At 45.7% G+C, this 14,758-nt stretch overlaps 1 protein-coding gene across 1 annotated transcript in view; it reads left to right on the top strand.

Moving 5' to 3' along the window:
• Positions 1 to 1,451: 1,451 nt before the first annotated feature.
• The window catches only part of PLCD1 (phospholipase C delta 1), an 87,408-nt gene continuing 74,101 nt past the window's right edge, over positions 1,452 to 14,758 (top strand). Inside the window, exon 1 of the mRNA XM_087712419.1 lies at positions 1,452 to 1,601. Within this exon, the coding sequence (XP_087568545.1) occupies positions 1,562 to 1,601 (40 nt within the window). The 5' untranslated portion in view covers positions 1,452 to 1,561. The remainder of the gene's footprint in view (positions 1,602 to 14,758) is intronic.

Consider the following 14,758-nt stretch of genomic DNA (forward strand, 5'->3'; position numbering starts at 1 on the left):
GCCCTATATAAAAAAAAATTATCCCGCTTTTGAAGTGCCGTAACTCAAATTAGAGCATGCATTTAAAGTTTTACTTCTCTTTTTGATTAGAATGGCTATTTTGTTTGGTTTTCTGGCCTTAGGCATCTATTTTTATCAATGGCACGCTGGAAATTCAATTGGGGCGAGACAGAAAAAGCCAGTTTCATCAGCCAAGTTTTAAAGCAAAAGGGATGGTGATTTCTCTCCCCCCCCCCATTGGACATATTTCAAATTTTAGAAACTTTAACTCCAATTCTTCTTTAAAAGCTCTAGAAGTCAGAGGCTGTTGATCAGAGTCAAAATCGGAGAGTAGATATGTCAAAAGAACATATGGGTTAACTAACCCATAGCTAAGTAAATTTATTAAGTGGACTCACATAAATATACTCAATCAAACAAGATGCATTTGTTCAAATGAACCAGCAGCCCTTTTTTTATCAAAAAGAAAGCCAGTGACATTTCTTCAGAAAGTGGCATTTTTAAAAAATGAATTTATTTATTAGAAACTATTGAAAGAAATACCACAAATAACTCAGGAAGGAAAGAAGGAAGGAAGGAGGAAAAAGAAAGAAAAAGGAAGAGAAAAAGAAAGACAGAGGGGGAATAGAGAAGGAAAGAGAGAGGAAGAAAGAAAGAAAAGAAACAAAAAAAAAGGAAAGTTTCTCAACTTGTCAGCTTTAAGAAGTGTGGACTTCAACTCCCAGAATTCCTTGTGCTGGTTGGGGAATTCTGGGAGTTGGTCCACACACAGTTGCCAAGTTAATTAAACACTGAAACAAATATCAATAAATTCACAGGGAATTACAATTGTCAAGACATAGATTTCACCCATTCACTGTACGGAATTAAGTTGGCCGAATAGAAATCTCTACGATAAAAGCATGATGATGTTATTTTTTATTTCAGCGCAAGGAATCAGGGGACGAGGAAACAAACACAGCCGAGCTTGCAAAGAAGACTTGTAGGTGGCCCAAATCTTAAGTTTTCTCTCCGATCCGGAGAAGCCAGCTGCGCTTGCAATCTTGTTTTTCCTGCGGAAAGCTGCGCTTCGACACGCGCCTCTCCGCGGCCCGCCCTGCAATCTTTAAATACTTTTTTTTGCCAGCTTGTGAAGAGTTTAGGGCAGTTACAAAAGAGCAGAGGGTGGAGACCGCGATTTCTAACCTCTCCCCCCCCCCCCGCTTCTCCCTCTGGCTTCTTTCGAGATGGGGTTGCGAAGCCAGCTTGAGAGGGTTGGTTGACCGAACCACAAGGCGCAGACACACACAAGCGCGCGCGGACGAAAAAAAACACGCCCAGCTGCTTGTCTATCCAAAAAGCTTTCTCTCCCTCTCTCCCTCTCTCTCGGATCTCGGGCGCTGCTTAGAGCAAGCTGCAAATGACTCCGGAGTTGCCGGACAAGGCAGCCGTTCTCTTCCAAGTCTTTCTCTTCGGGGAGTGACCAAAAGAGCAGCAGCAGCAGTCGGGGAAAAGCTGAACCGCTCAACGCCTCTTCCACCCTTAGGACGCCGTAGTGGTTTATCTTGCGCGCCGCCCGATCATGGAACTCAGCGGCTCATCATCTTCTTCGGCCTACAACGGTGAGTGGGGGGGGGGCGGGCGGAGGGCGAGGGGGTTCTCCATGGTTCGGGGATGGGTGGGGTGGAGGGATGGCGCGATGCCTCCGGTGGCTGCGTCTTCGGGCAAAGCTGATGCAAACTGTAGAATAGATCCTGGCGTCTGTCTCGATCTGGGTGGGGGAAGGAGAGACGCGGCTGTAAGAACAACCATCAGCGTGGTAGCTTCTTATATACCGGCAAATATGAAGGAAGCTTTGGACATAAAGGGATGGGATGGGAACGGATCTATTTCGATGCTGTGTTTTTCTAGATCCCCGGAAACCGTGCTTTTCTTTTCTTTCTTTCTCTCTTTCTTTCTCTTCCCCTCACTTTTTCTTTTTTGCTTCTCTTTCTCTCTTCTCTTTCTCTTTTTTCTTTCTCTCTTTCTTTTCTCTCTCTCTTTTTCTTTCTTTCTCTGTTTCTTTCTTTTCTTTTTTCTCTTTCTCTCTTTCTCTTTCTTTTTTCGCTCTCTTACTTTTTCTTTTCTTTCTCTCTTTTTCTTCTCTCTCTTACTTTCTCTCTTTTTCTTCGTCTTTCTCTCTTCTCTTTCTCTCTTTCTTTTCTTTCTTTTTTCACTCTCTTACTTTCCTTTAATTTATTTCTTTTAATTTCTTATCTTCCCTCTTTCTCTCTCTCTCTTTTTTCTCTCCTTTTTCTTTCTCTCTCTATCTCATTTATTTTTTTCTCTCTTTCCCTTCCTTCCATCCATCCATCCTTTTTTTCTTTTTCTCTCCCCTTCCCTTCCCCACTGGGTCCTGCCTGCCTTCCTTCCCTGTTTTAGCAGTCCCTTTTTATCTTTAAGTTATCTTTATTTAACCTTTTTAAAAGTTTCATTGTGTTGCAAAGCAGAGCTACAGTTCAGCCCCACATTTTTCATTTTTGCATAGCACTTTTGAGAGGAGATGGGACCAATTGGTCATCTAGCTTTGTTTGAAATCAAAAGCACAACAAAGATCTTTGTTTCTCCAGATCAAGAGATCTGTGATCTCTAGTTTTCTAGTTCAGGTACTCCTCGACTTGCAACAGTTCATTTAGTAATCATTCAAAGTTAATGACACTGAAAAAAGTAACATTACCATTTTTCACAGTTACGACCCTTGTAGCGTACCCTGATCATGTGACCAAAATTCAGATGCTTGGCAGCTGGTTTATACTTATGACCAGAAAGGCATCTGGCCATTAAAACACTAAGCGAGCTCCATTCAGTTGCCCATACTCCACCCCGCAAGGGATTATGGGGCTGTTAAAAGAAGATGGTGACATAAGTCAAAGCGTGACCCGTCAAAACCGCGCTCGACTAAGCCGCGCCCGATTAAACCGCGTCGCTGACGTCATCAACAGGGCGACAACAGCCAGCGCGGAGAAAGAAGGGCGCTTTAAATAGCACTTTAAAAGCAAGCTGATTCAAGTTAAGGTAAGGGTTAGCTTTGGGGTTAGCTTTAGGGTTAGCTTTAGGGTTAGCTTTAGGGTTAGGTTAAGGGTTAGGGTTAGGTTTAGGGTTAGGTTAAGGGTTAGGATTAGGTTTAGGGTTAGGTCAAGGGTTAGGGTTAGTTTTAGGGTTAGGTTAAGGGTTAGGTTTAGGGTTAGGTTAAGGGTTAGATTTAGGGTTAGGTTTAGGATTAGGTTTAGGGGGGTTAGGTTTAGGTTTAGGGTTTACAGCGTGCTTCTGTCTCCGCGCTGTTGTCACCCTGTTGATGACGTCAGCTACGTGGTTTCGTCGGACGCGGTTTAGTCGAGCGCGGTTTTGTGGTGGAACCAAGTCAAAGACTACCTGTATTCCCATTTGTTGATCTCAATAGATTAACTGAATAACAGAAAAGACCTTGGAGAAGGGACCTTGGAGGTCTTCTAGTCCAACCCCCTGCTCAGGCAGGAAACCCTATACACTTCAGACAAATGGTTGTCCAATCTCTTCTTTAAAACTTCTAGTGTTGGGGCATTCACAACTTCTGGAGGCAAGTAGTTCCACTGGTTAATTGTCCTCACTATCAGGAAATTTCTAAAGTTCTAAGTTGTTTCTCTCCTTGATTAGTTTCCACCCATTGCTTCTTGTCCTGCCCTCAGGTGCTTTGGAGAACAGCTTGATTTTCTCTTCTTTGTGACACATGTGTGCACTTCATTTCCCAGAATTCCCCACCAGTAGGTCAGATAGGTATGCTGACCATTTCCAAAACGAATGACTCTTGTCATGTACTGCCCCCTGGTGGTTAGTATATGTACAAACCTCACACAGGATATACAGTTATCAGCAGTCCTTGATTTGAGAGTCCAGCCTGGGTTGATCAGCCGGACCAGAGGTTTTGTCTTCTGAGTTTTTGGATTTGTGCTGGAGCCCATCTTTAATAAACTTATTTATTTAAGTGTTATTTATAAGTAAAGGTAAAGGTTCCCCTCGCACATATGTTCTAGTCGTTCCCGACTCTAAGGGGCGGTGCTCATCTCTGTTTCAAAGCCGAAGAGCCAGCGCTGTCCGAAGACGTCTCCGTGGTCATGTGGCCGAGGTGGCGCAGTGGTTAAATGCAGCACTGCAGGCTACTTCAGCCGACTGCAGTTCTGCAGTTCGGCTGTTCAAATCTCACCGGCTCAGGGTTGACTCAGCCTTCCATCCTTCCGAGGTGGGTAAAATGAGGACCCGGATTGTTGTTGGGGGCAAATATGCTGACTCTGTAAACCGCTTAGAGAGGGCTGGAAGCCCTATGAAGCGGTATATAAGTCTAACTGCTATTGCTATTGCTATTGCTATGACTAAATACCGAAAGTGCACAGAACACTGTTTCCTTCCCACAAAAGGTGGTCCCTATTTTTCTACTTGCATTTTTACGTGTTTTCGAACTGCCAAGTTGGCAGAAGCTGGGGCAAGTAATGGGAGCTCACTCCGTTACACGGCACTAGGGATTCGAACCGCTGAACTGCCGACCTTTCTGATCGACAAGCTCAGCATCCTAGCCACTGAGCCACCGCGCCCCTTGTGATATTTATAGTGTCTGTTCTGTGTGGTTTTTTTAGATGTTAATTGGAAAGCCACATGTAACAGGCACTATAAATACCACAGAGAACAGCACATACTCTGCAAAAGTGGAGTTCCGTCAGGATGGGCTCCAGCACGAATCCAAAAAACTCTCATTCCACTGACCAAACCAGATTGGATGCTGCAACATTATCTTGGGACACAGGATATATTTATATATTCAAGGTAACCATAATTGAGCTCAAAAGTTCTGCTGCCAAGCAAAACAGTCGCTCCTGTTCTATGACATTTCATGCCACAGTCCACTGTTTGTCAACTGTGGCAGTTTTAAGAATGGGTGGACTTCAACTCCCAGCAAAGCTGACTGAGGAATTCTGGGAATTGGAGTCCACCCATCTTGAAGTTGCCATGGTTCAGAAACACTGCCATAGTTGTTAAAGTCGGTCACGGCAGTTGCTAAGTTAGTTACGTCACATGACTCTCTTTTTAGGGCCCTTGTAATCCTTTAATTTGGTTTAAAAAGTGAAATAGCTGTAACTTGCACTTTGCAATTCTTGTATTCCTAGATATGCCCCTTGCATCTCAATGAGTGTTGTTGAAGAGTTCTCTTGTAAGATTTCCGCTTGGAAAAATATCCTTTATGCAGCTGCTAAAAAGCCAGACTGTAACACTTTTGTATCCCTGTACTATTTATCTGTCTTTAAAGCCTGCCTCCCTGCCTGCCTGCCTACCTACCTACCTACCTACCTATCATATCATTTGTCTGTCTGTCCATCCACCCATCTGTCCATCCATCATCTATCATTTATCTATTTTTATCATCAATCTGTCTTCATATCTCTCTATAATTTTTGTTTATTAATCTATCAATCTCTTTCTATCAATCTATCATCAATTTATCTCCATCCATCCATTCATCTATCCATCCATCATCTATCTTTCTGTCTGTCTATCTACTATCATCTATCATTTATCTATCTATCTATCTATCTATCTATCTATCTATCTATCTATCTATCTATCTATCTATCTATCATTTGTCTGTCCATCCATCCATCTGTCCGTCCATTCATCCATCTGTCCATCCATCATCTATCATTTATCTATTAATTTATCATATCTCTATCATTTTTGTTTATCAATCTATCAATCTCTTTCTATCAATCTCTTTCTATCAATCTATCATCAATTTATCTCCATCCATCCATCCATCCATCCATCATCTATCTGTCTGTCTGTCTATCTACTACCATCTATCATTTATCTACCTACCTACCTACCTACCTACCTACCTACCTACCTACTTACTTATGGAGTCCTAATGGACGGTCACTTAAATATAAGCCATGTGGCAGCAGCCAAAAAAGCGAATACAAGCCTTGGTTGTATAAACAGAGGCATAGAATCAAAATCACATGAAATATTAGTATCATTTTATAAGGCAGTGGTGGCTAACATTTTTGGCACAGAGTGCCATTAGCACGTGCGTGTACCAGAGACTAAAACCCGGAACAGAGCAGCTGGCCAGTGTGCTTGCGTGTGGCGACCAGCTGAACTTCTGGGTTCCATCATGTGCACCGGTCTTCGCGCATGTGTGCACTGGAACCCGGAAGAAAGTGGCTGGCCAGCACACATGCACGTGACGGAACACAGAAGTGCAGCTGCTGACAGTGCGCATGCCCACAGAGAGGACTCTGCGTGCCACCCCTGGCACATATGCCATAGGTTTGCCATTACGTTATAAGGCCTTGGTAAGGCCACACTTGGAATACTGCATTCAGTTTTGGTCGCCACGATGTAGAAAAGATGTGGAGACTCTAGAAAGAGTGCAGAGAAGAACAACAAAGAGGATTAGGGGACTGGAGACTAAAACATAGGAAGAACAGTTGCAGGAACTGGGTATGTCTAGTTTAATGGAAATAAGGACTAGGGGAGACATGATAGCAGTCTTCCAATATCTCAGGGGTTGCCACAAAGAAGAGGGAGTCAAGCTATTCTCTAAAGTGCCTGTGGGCAGGGCAAGAAATAATGGATGGAAAGTAATTAAAGAGAGAAGCAACCTGTAATTAAGGAGAAACTTCCTAACAGTGAGAACGATTAACCAATTAACTAGTAAAACAGCTTGCCTTCAGAAGTTGTGGGTGTTTTTAAAAAGAGACTAAACAGTGACTTGTCTCAAATTGCATAGGGTCTTCTGCTTGAATGGAGGGTTGGACTAGAAGACCTCCAGGGTCCCTTTTTAGCTCTATTCTGATTGAATCTATCTACTTCGTATACCTATCCAATTCCACAAAATCTTGCCTACTTATGAAACACATCACCCTTTAGCAGAATCCCCTCCCCCCACAAAAAAAATAACATTAATTCTGTTTTTAGGGATTTGACTGAATCAGCTAGATAGCGCTTCTGAATGCAGCAAGATCTGCACTTCAACAGAAAGTCATGGAAACGTGCTTCTCCTTTGTCTCCCACCCCCACCACCCCAGTTTTATTATGGAGGGGGGGCAAAGGAATAAGCAGACCTAGATGTAACTCCACCGAAATTTTGCGCAGTGAAGCATGCATGGGGCATAGTCCACTTTGCCTATGTTTACCCTGTGTCTCAAAATAAATAAGCTGACCTATCTTACTATCTTAATTTGTTGGCTCTTCTGTTGCTCCCGGGAGTGAGATCATTTTTTTTTTTGCTCCAACATCGGTTTTTCAAAACCCACTTTCCACTCCATAGGCAGTGCTGTGCTGGGCCATTCACTCACACATAATGGTGGTTTAGTGGGTTTATTAATATTCCCCGGCAGTTCCCTTCACCCAAAACCCAGAACTGTCCCAATTAAATCCAGCCGAAAGCAAGGTGATACTAGTCCACAGAGCAATGGCAATAGCAATAGCAATAGCAGTAGACTTATATACCGCTTCATAGGGCTTTCAGCCCTCTCTAAGCGGTTTACAGAGAGTCAGCATATTGCCCCCAACAATCTGGGTCCTCATTTTACCCACCTCGGAAGGATGGAAGGCTGAGTCAACCCTGAGCCGGTGAGATTTGAACCGCTGACCTGCTGATCTAGCAGTAGCCTGCAGTGCTGCATTTAACCACTGCGCCACCTTGGCCAAGGAGTCCACAGGGCACTTGAAAGTTTGTTGTGGCCCATTAGCGGCCAGTGGATCTGGGAGCAGATTCGGACAGTGAGAAGGTTGGGGAGGAAGATGGGCCAGGCCTGGAGTCTGGGGAAGGCTCTGGTGAGGGCTCTGTGTCGGAGGCAGAGAGGGGGACAGGGCCGTCTGACAGTTATCAGCTGCCTTCGGAGTTGGAGATCAGTGGGGAAGAACAGCTGGAGCCTGTTCCCAGTGTGCGCATGTGCAGAGCTGCCAGGAGAAGGGGACAGCTAAGGAACAAGGGTTGACAGGAGTAAAGGCACAGGTGGACAGTGAATGCCCCCCCCTCCCAGAAGGAATAAAGAGGAGCGAAAGGGGAGTGGAGTTTGCAGGAGACAATTAGATCCATTCATGAGGGGGAAGATCTGTTCCTGACTTCTTGCCAAGTAATTGCTGGTACAGCATGGCGTTTGGAAGATATCGGCCTGGCAGCTCTCCAAGCCTGATAAAGGTCTGTAGCTGTGAAATATCTTGAAAGACTGCTAGCTGGGACTTTGCTGTAGAGGAATCATTTAAAACTAAATGAAAGAGGTTTTATCAGGATGAGGAGTCGGCTTCGTGCTTTTGGGAAACTTATAGGTCAGAGCAAAGTTTCCCAAACAAGAAAAATCCACCAGGCGAAACTAAATCCACAACGCAAGAAGTTTCACGAGGCAAGGAAAGTCCAGGAGTTCAGAAGGCACGATCCAAAGTCAAGGCACGGGGTCAAATCCAAAGCAAGGCAGAGATCACAACAACTAGCTAAGTAATGAACATGTTTTTAGAGTGGTGAAATCTAACTTTTTTTACTACCAGTTCTATGGGCGTAGCTTGGTGGGGTCATGGGACTATGTATCATGTAACTGGGGGATCAAAAGATAGAAACTCACTTGAACAATGTCCTGCTGGAGTAGGGTTGGACTAGATGACCTCCATGTCCCTTCCAGCCCTGGATTATCTTCTGAAGCTGCGTCTAGTGCCAGGTTTATTGTCCTTCCTTCCTCTCCTTTTCCCCTCCCTTTCTTTCTCTTTCTCCCTTTCTCTTTCTCCCTTCTCTCTCTTTCTTTCTCTCTCTCTCTTTCTCTCTCTCTTTCTCAGCATCCCTCCATCCCCGTTTTTGGCCTAGCAGGCTTCAGGGAAGCCTACTGGGGACCAAAAGCGGACCCCGTCACCCACACATTTCCAGAGAACCTGTAGTACAAAGATGCTTTAAAAGTTTTTTTTTTAAAGTTCTGAAGATCAGCTGTGTGACATGCAATCGTCGAAACTTTTTTTAAAAAACATTTTTTAGTATTTTTTTTTACTACTGGTTTGGGCGAACCGGCTCGAACCGATGGCATTTCACCTCTGCGTTTTTCCCATCATCTCCATCTGTCTGCTGTGCTACATAGCCACGTAGCCACAAGAGGGGCCAGGCTGCCTTCCCGCAAGTGATCGGGCTGATCACTCCTCTGCTCCTGCCTTTTCCCTGCCCTACATGTTCTCGGATCAGTTGCAGAAGGCGATTCCTCTTCCTCCTCATTGACCGGATGCCACTGCCTGCTTTCCCCACCTGAAGCCTCAGGGCTGTCCCGCTGCAGCTGTGCTTCAGCCAACTCCCTCTTGGGTGACTAATGGAGCCATTGGCAAACTCTCCTCTTGACATGCCCAGGAATGGTTCATCCACCTCTGGACTGCCATCTGGAGAGGGCATCTGGGGAAGGATCCGGGGGAGATCCCTTATGTGCTGGCAGAGAGATTTGAAGCTGCAACCCTTTTAATATGCATTAAAAATGTTAAGATGGTGCCGCAACCATATGACCATGATGTATAACAGGGGTGTCAAACTCAATTTCGTTGAGGGCCACATCAGGGTTGTGTTTGACCTTGGGGGGCCGGGATGGGAGTGGCCGGGGTGGGTGTGGCCAGCTTGACATCACTCATGTCGGGGGGCCCGAGCACACTGCCAGTGAAAATGGGCTTCCGACAGTGGTGGGTTCCAGATCCCGTTGCAACCGGTACGGTGCAACGGGGCCAGGCGTTCACCACATCAATGCGCACAGCGCGCACATGCATACTTACCGTGATGCTCCGCAGTGCCTCTGCAATGCTCCAGCTGCTCGGTGGAACATTGCACAGGCTCCGTGCGTGGAAGCCCCCAAAACCTCAAATACCTGTAAGGAGCGTGGGTGGGCGGGCTCTCCGGAGCACCACACCGGAGCGGTACCTGGTGTTCCCAGCAGGTACTGGTACACCCGTGCCAGGGCGTACTGGTTATAACCCACCACTGGCTCCCGAGCTCTGTTTCTGGTTGCGACGGCCTCCTGCAGGACTCTGCCTGCCAGTGAAAACGGAGTTTGGGAGGTCCGTGTGGCAGAATCAGTGTGGGCCGGTCCTTCGCGGTTTCCAGGGTGGCCCCACGGGCCAGATCTAAGCACCCCACGGGGCCTTGAGTTTGACTGATGTTGATAGTCCTCAATTTAACACCATTTGTTTAGTGATGTTCATACTTACAGTGGAACTGATAAAAGCTGCAGCGTCCTCCCAACCATGTTTCCCCCCCCCTTCAGGTAACTGGCATGTATTTAAAATTCGCTACCACTGTAGTGTTTCACTTAACAACCATGGCAAAAAAAGGCTGTAAAATGGGACACGACACATTTATCAATTTCTGTTTAGCAATTGTAGTCCTAAGTCAAGGCTGACCTCAAATCTTTCCCCTTATTTTAACTCCCACCACCACCACCAAGTTGTTATACTGAACAGATAGTCCTCCACTTACTACACTTCATTTACTGACTGTTCGAAGTTACAGCAGCACTGGAAGAAGTTAGTTATGACTGTTTTTCACACTTACAATTACGGCATCCCCGTGGTCATGTGGTCAAAATTCAGATTGACTCGTATTTATGATGGTTGTAGTTTCCCGGGGTCATGTGACCCCCCTTTTGCAACCTTCAGGCAACCAAAGTCAATGGAGCATCCAGATTCACTTAACGACCATGTTAGCAATAGCAGTTAGACTTATATACCGCTTCATAGGGCTTCCAGCCCTCTCTAAGCGGTTTACAGAGTCAGCATATCGCCCCCAACAACAATCCGGGTCCTCATTTCACCCACCTCGGAAGGATGGAAGGCTGAGTCAACCCTGAGCCGGTGAGATTTGAACAGCCGAACTGCAGTCAGCTGAAGTAGCCTGCAGTGCTGCATTTAACCACTGCGCCACCTCGGCTCTGTTACTAACTCAACAACTGCAGTGCTTCGCTTAAGAACCTTGGCAAGAAAAAAACTCATTTAGCGAATGTCTCACTTAACCACAGAACCTTTGGGCTTGATGGTGAACATAAGTTGAGAACAACTTGTATAGAACTCATGTTCATTCGCTGATTACTCTTCAGCTCTTCTTGCATCTAGTTGCAAATTTTTATTTGGCAGAAAGAAATCCTTGCCGTACATGTAAAAACAATTAACTTCTTTTCAGAAATAATGAAGAAATTTATTTCACCCTCCCTGATTCAGGGTCCAAATGAAAACCTGTAAGAAAATGACGGACTCGGTATTGATACTCGCTCGTTCCCTATTTTGATCCATTATTGGAAAAAAGAAAAAGAAGAAGTTTCTTTCTGTAGTCTACTATCAGGCAAAATTTAAGGATCAAACCCGTGGTGGGATACGATCGGTAAGCTCCGGTACGGGTGTACCGTTCCGGTCGTGGCACGACAAAACCGCGGTCCACTAAAGCGTGCCCGATTAAAGCGCAGCACTGACGTCATCAGCAGCGCAACAGCAGCGACCGCGGAGAAAAAAGGGCGCTTTAAAAAGCGCTTTGAAAGCAAGCCGATTCACGTTAAGGTAAGGGTTAGGGTTAGGGTTAGGTTAAGGGTTAGGGTTAGGTTTAGCGTTAGGTTAAGGGTTAAGGGTTAGGGTTAGGGTTAGGGTTAGGGTTAGGTTTAGGGTTAGGTTAAGGGTTAGCTTTAGGGTTAGGGTTAGGTTTAGGGTTAGGTTAAGGGTTAGGTTTAGGGTTAGGTTTCGGGGGGTTAGGTTTAGGTTTAGGGGTTAATTTTTGCTTTAGCGCTCACAGCATGCTTTTTTCGTCGCGCTGTGATGACGTCAGGTACGCGGTTTCGTTGAGCGCGCTTTAGTTGAACGCGGTTTTGTGGTGGAAAGGTGCTCTGAAGCGCCCACCCGCCCGCTCTCCTTATCGCTATTTGAGCTGATTGGGCTTTTGCTCAAACACACAGAGCGTACGGCGCCTGTGCGACACTCCGCCTAGCAGCTGGAGCGTCGCGGGCAGTAAGTATGCATGCATGCACTGCACATGTGTTGCGGTCATTCATGTGATGGATGCCGGGCCCCGTTGCAGTGTACCGGTTGCAACGAGATCCGGAACCTACCACTGGATCAAACTATTTCTCCCTCCCTCCCAATGGAATAAAAATAATTTCAGGAACAGTGCTGGGTATTTTCCCCCCCTTTTCATTCCTCCCTCTCTCAAAAAATAGAGTCAATAAAAGGGTGACTTGATATGTGACCATCACAATACTGCAGTTGTGGTCCCAAGTGAAGAGTATCTTTAAAGATAGTCCTCAACTTTCAACAGTTCACTTAGTGACCGTTCAAAGTTACAACAGCTCTGAATAAAGTGACCATTTTCACACTTACGACCATTGCAGCATCCCTGTGGCCACCAGATTTGGATAATGATTCATATTTATGACGGTTGCAGTGTCCCGGGGTCACGTGATCCCCTTTAGAGACCTCCTGACAAGCAAAGTCAGTGGCAAAACCAGACTCACTCAACAACTGTGTTACTAATTCAAGAACTGCAATGATTCACTTAACAAAGGTGGTAAGAAAAATCGTAAAAACGGGACAAAACTCACTTAGGAGCCGTGGTGGCGCAGTGGTCAGAGTGCAGTACTGCAGGCTCCTTCTGCTGACTGCCGGCTGAATGCAATTTGGCAGTTCGAATCTCACCAGGCTCAAGGTTGACTCAGCCTCCCATCCTTCCAAGGTCGGTAAAATGAGGACCCAGATTTTGGGGGAACAGTAGGCTGACTCTATAAACTGCTTAAAGAGGGCAGTGAAGGAGAGAGGGAGAAGAAAGTGACGGATAAGGTACAAAAATGGTGTATGGAGAGCAGAAGAGCCAATAATTGTTTTGGGGAGGTGTTGGTAAGATGAATTGATGTAAACATTTAATAATATAATACGATGTTGGCTATGTAATAGCATAGATGTGATTATATATTATCAAAATGAAAAAAAAAACTTTATTAAAAAGAGAGTCGCGGGGCTGTGAAGCGGCATATAAGTCTAAGTGCTATTGCTGTTACTATTAATACAATTCTCACTTAGCAACATAGATTTTAGGCTCAACTGTGGTCGTAAGGTGAGGACCGCCTACTGCCGCATACCTCCCAACGGCCGGTAAGATCGCGCAGGGTGGGCCTCCTTCAGGTGCCATCAGCCAGGCAGGGTCGGCTGGCGGCTCCCCAGAGGAGGGCCTTCTCTGTAGCCGCTCCGACCCTATGGAATGAACTACCCCCAGAGATCCGGACCTCACCCACTCTCATGGCCTTCCGAAAGGCTGTCAAAACCTGGCTATTCCGGCAGGGCTGGGGCTGTTGACCTCATTACATTGGACATTGGACCTGGGTACCTGAGAGGCCGCCTCCTGCCAATTACCTCCCAAAGACCAACTCGATCCCACAGACTAGGTCTCCTCCGGATTCCATCCGCCAGCCAATGCCGGCTGGCGACCCCCCGGGGGAGGGCCTTCTCTGTTGCAGCTCCGGCCCTCTGGAACGACCTCCCCGTTGAGATCCGGACCCTTACTACCCTCCCGGCCTTCCGTAAAGCTACTAAGTCCTGGCTGCTCCGGCAGGCCTGGGGCTGTTGAAGCATCCAGCCCCACTTTAATTGTGTATGTTGTTGTATTTTAAATTGTTGTTTTGCCTTATTTATCCCCCTCCCCTTTTTATTGTAAACTGCCCAGAGTCCTCTGGGAGTGGGCAGCGTACAAACCCAATAAACTAAACTAAACTAAACTAAACTAAACTAAACTAAACTAAACTAAACTAAACTAAACTAAACTAAACTAAACTAAACTAAACTACTGAGGTCCAGCCCTGATCAGATTGGGTGCATGGTGACGTTTTAAACTGATTTCTTTGTGTTCTTTTATTTCTTTATTTTTTTACTAATTACTTCTTTTTCTGTAAGCCGCCCGGAGTCCTTCGGGATTGGGCGGCCTATAAATCCATTAAATACAATACAATACAATACAATACCTGTATATGGTTTAGTAAAGCCATTGCCAATTATCCCTTTGGCAATTCCACAAGGTGGAGCCTGCTGTTTATTATACTAAAAGCATGTAAATCACTTCTGCCTCTGGGAGATTGTGATTTAAAAAAAAAAACCAAACCCTTGGAGGAAGTATTTCTTTCACAACAATGACTCCGCAGAAGATAAGGCCAATGGTGGGAAACTGCAGATAAAGTTAGCAGGAGCCAATCGAGGCAGGAGAATAAAATTGGCAGCCTTTCCTCTGATTCTGAGTTGGCGCTTGTACTGGATAATAGTGGGGGGGGGGGACTTACAACTAGTCCTTGACTTACAACAGTTCTCTTAGTGACCATTTGAAGTTACAACAACACTGGAAAAAGTGTCTTAGGACCATTTTTCACACTTATGACTGTTACATCATCTCCACGGTCAGGTGATTTGCATGAAATCCTCTTATCTTCGCTACCAGTTCAGTAGCGGGAGTGTGCACCCCCACATCTGGGCATGCACTGAAGGTCTGTGATGACGTCAGGGTGGATGGGCGGAGCCTCGTACCGGTGCGAATCGGCAAAATACCACCGCTGATTCAGACGCTTGACAACTGACTCACATTTATGACGGTTGCAGTGTCATGTGATCCCCTTTTGCAGCCTTATGAAAGACAAATGGGGAAGACAGATTCACGTAACATCTGTGGGGTTAACGGTGACTAATTTAACAACTTCAGGGATTCACTTAACAAATGGGGCGAGAAAATGGGGCAGAAATA

The sequence above is a fragment of the Thamnophis sirtalis genome, unplaced genomic scaffold, assembly GCF_051295495.1.
Source record: "Thamnophis sirtalis isolate CommonGarterSnake01/CBP01778 unplaced genomic scaffold, rThaSir2_p1.2 scaffold_4, whole genome shotgun sequence".
Taxonomy (NCBI): domain Eukaryota; kingdom Metazoa; phylum Chordata; class Lepidosauria; order Squamata; family Natricidae; genus Thamnophis; species Thamnophis sirtalis.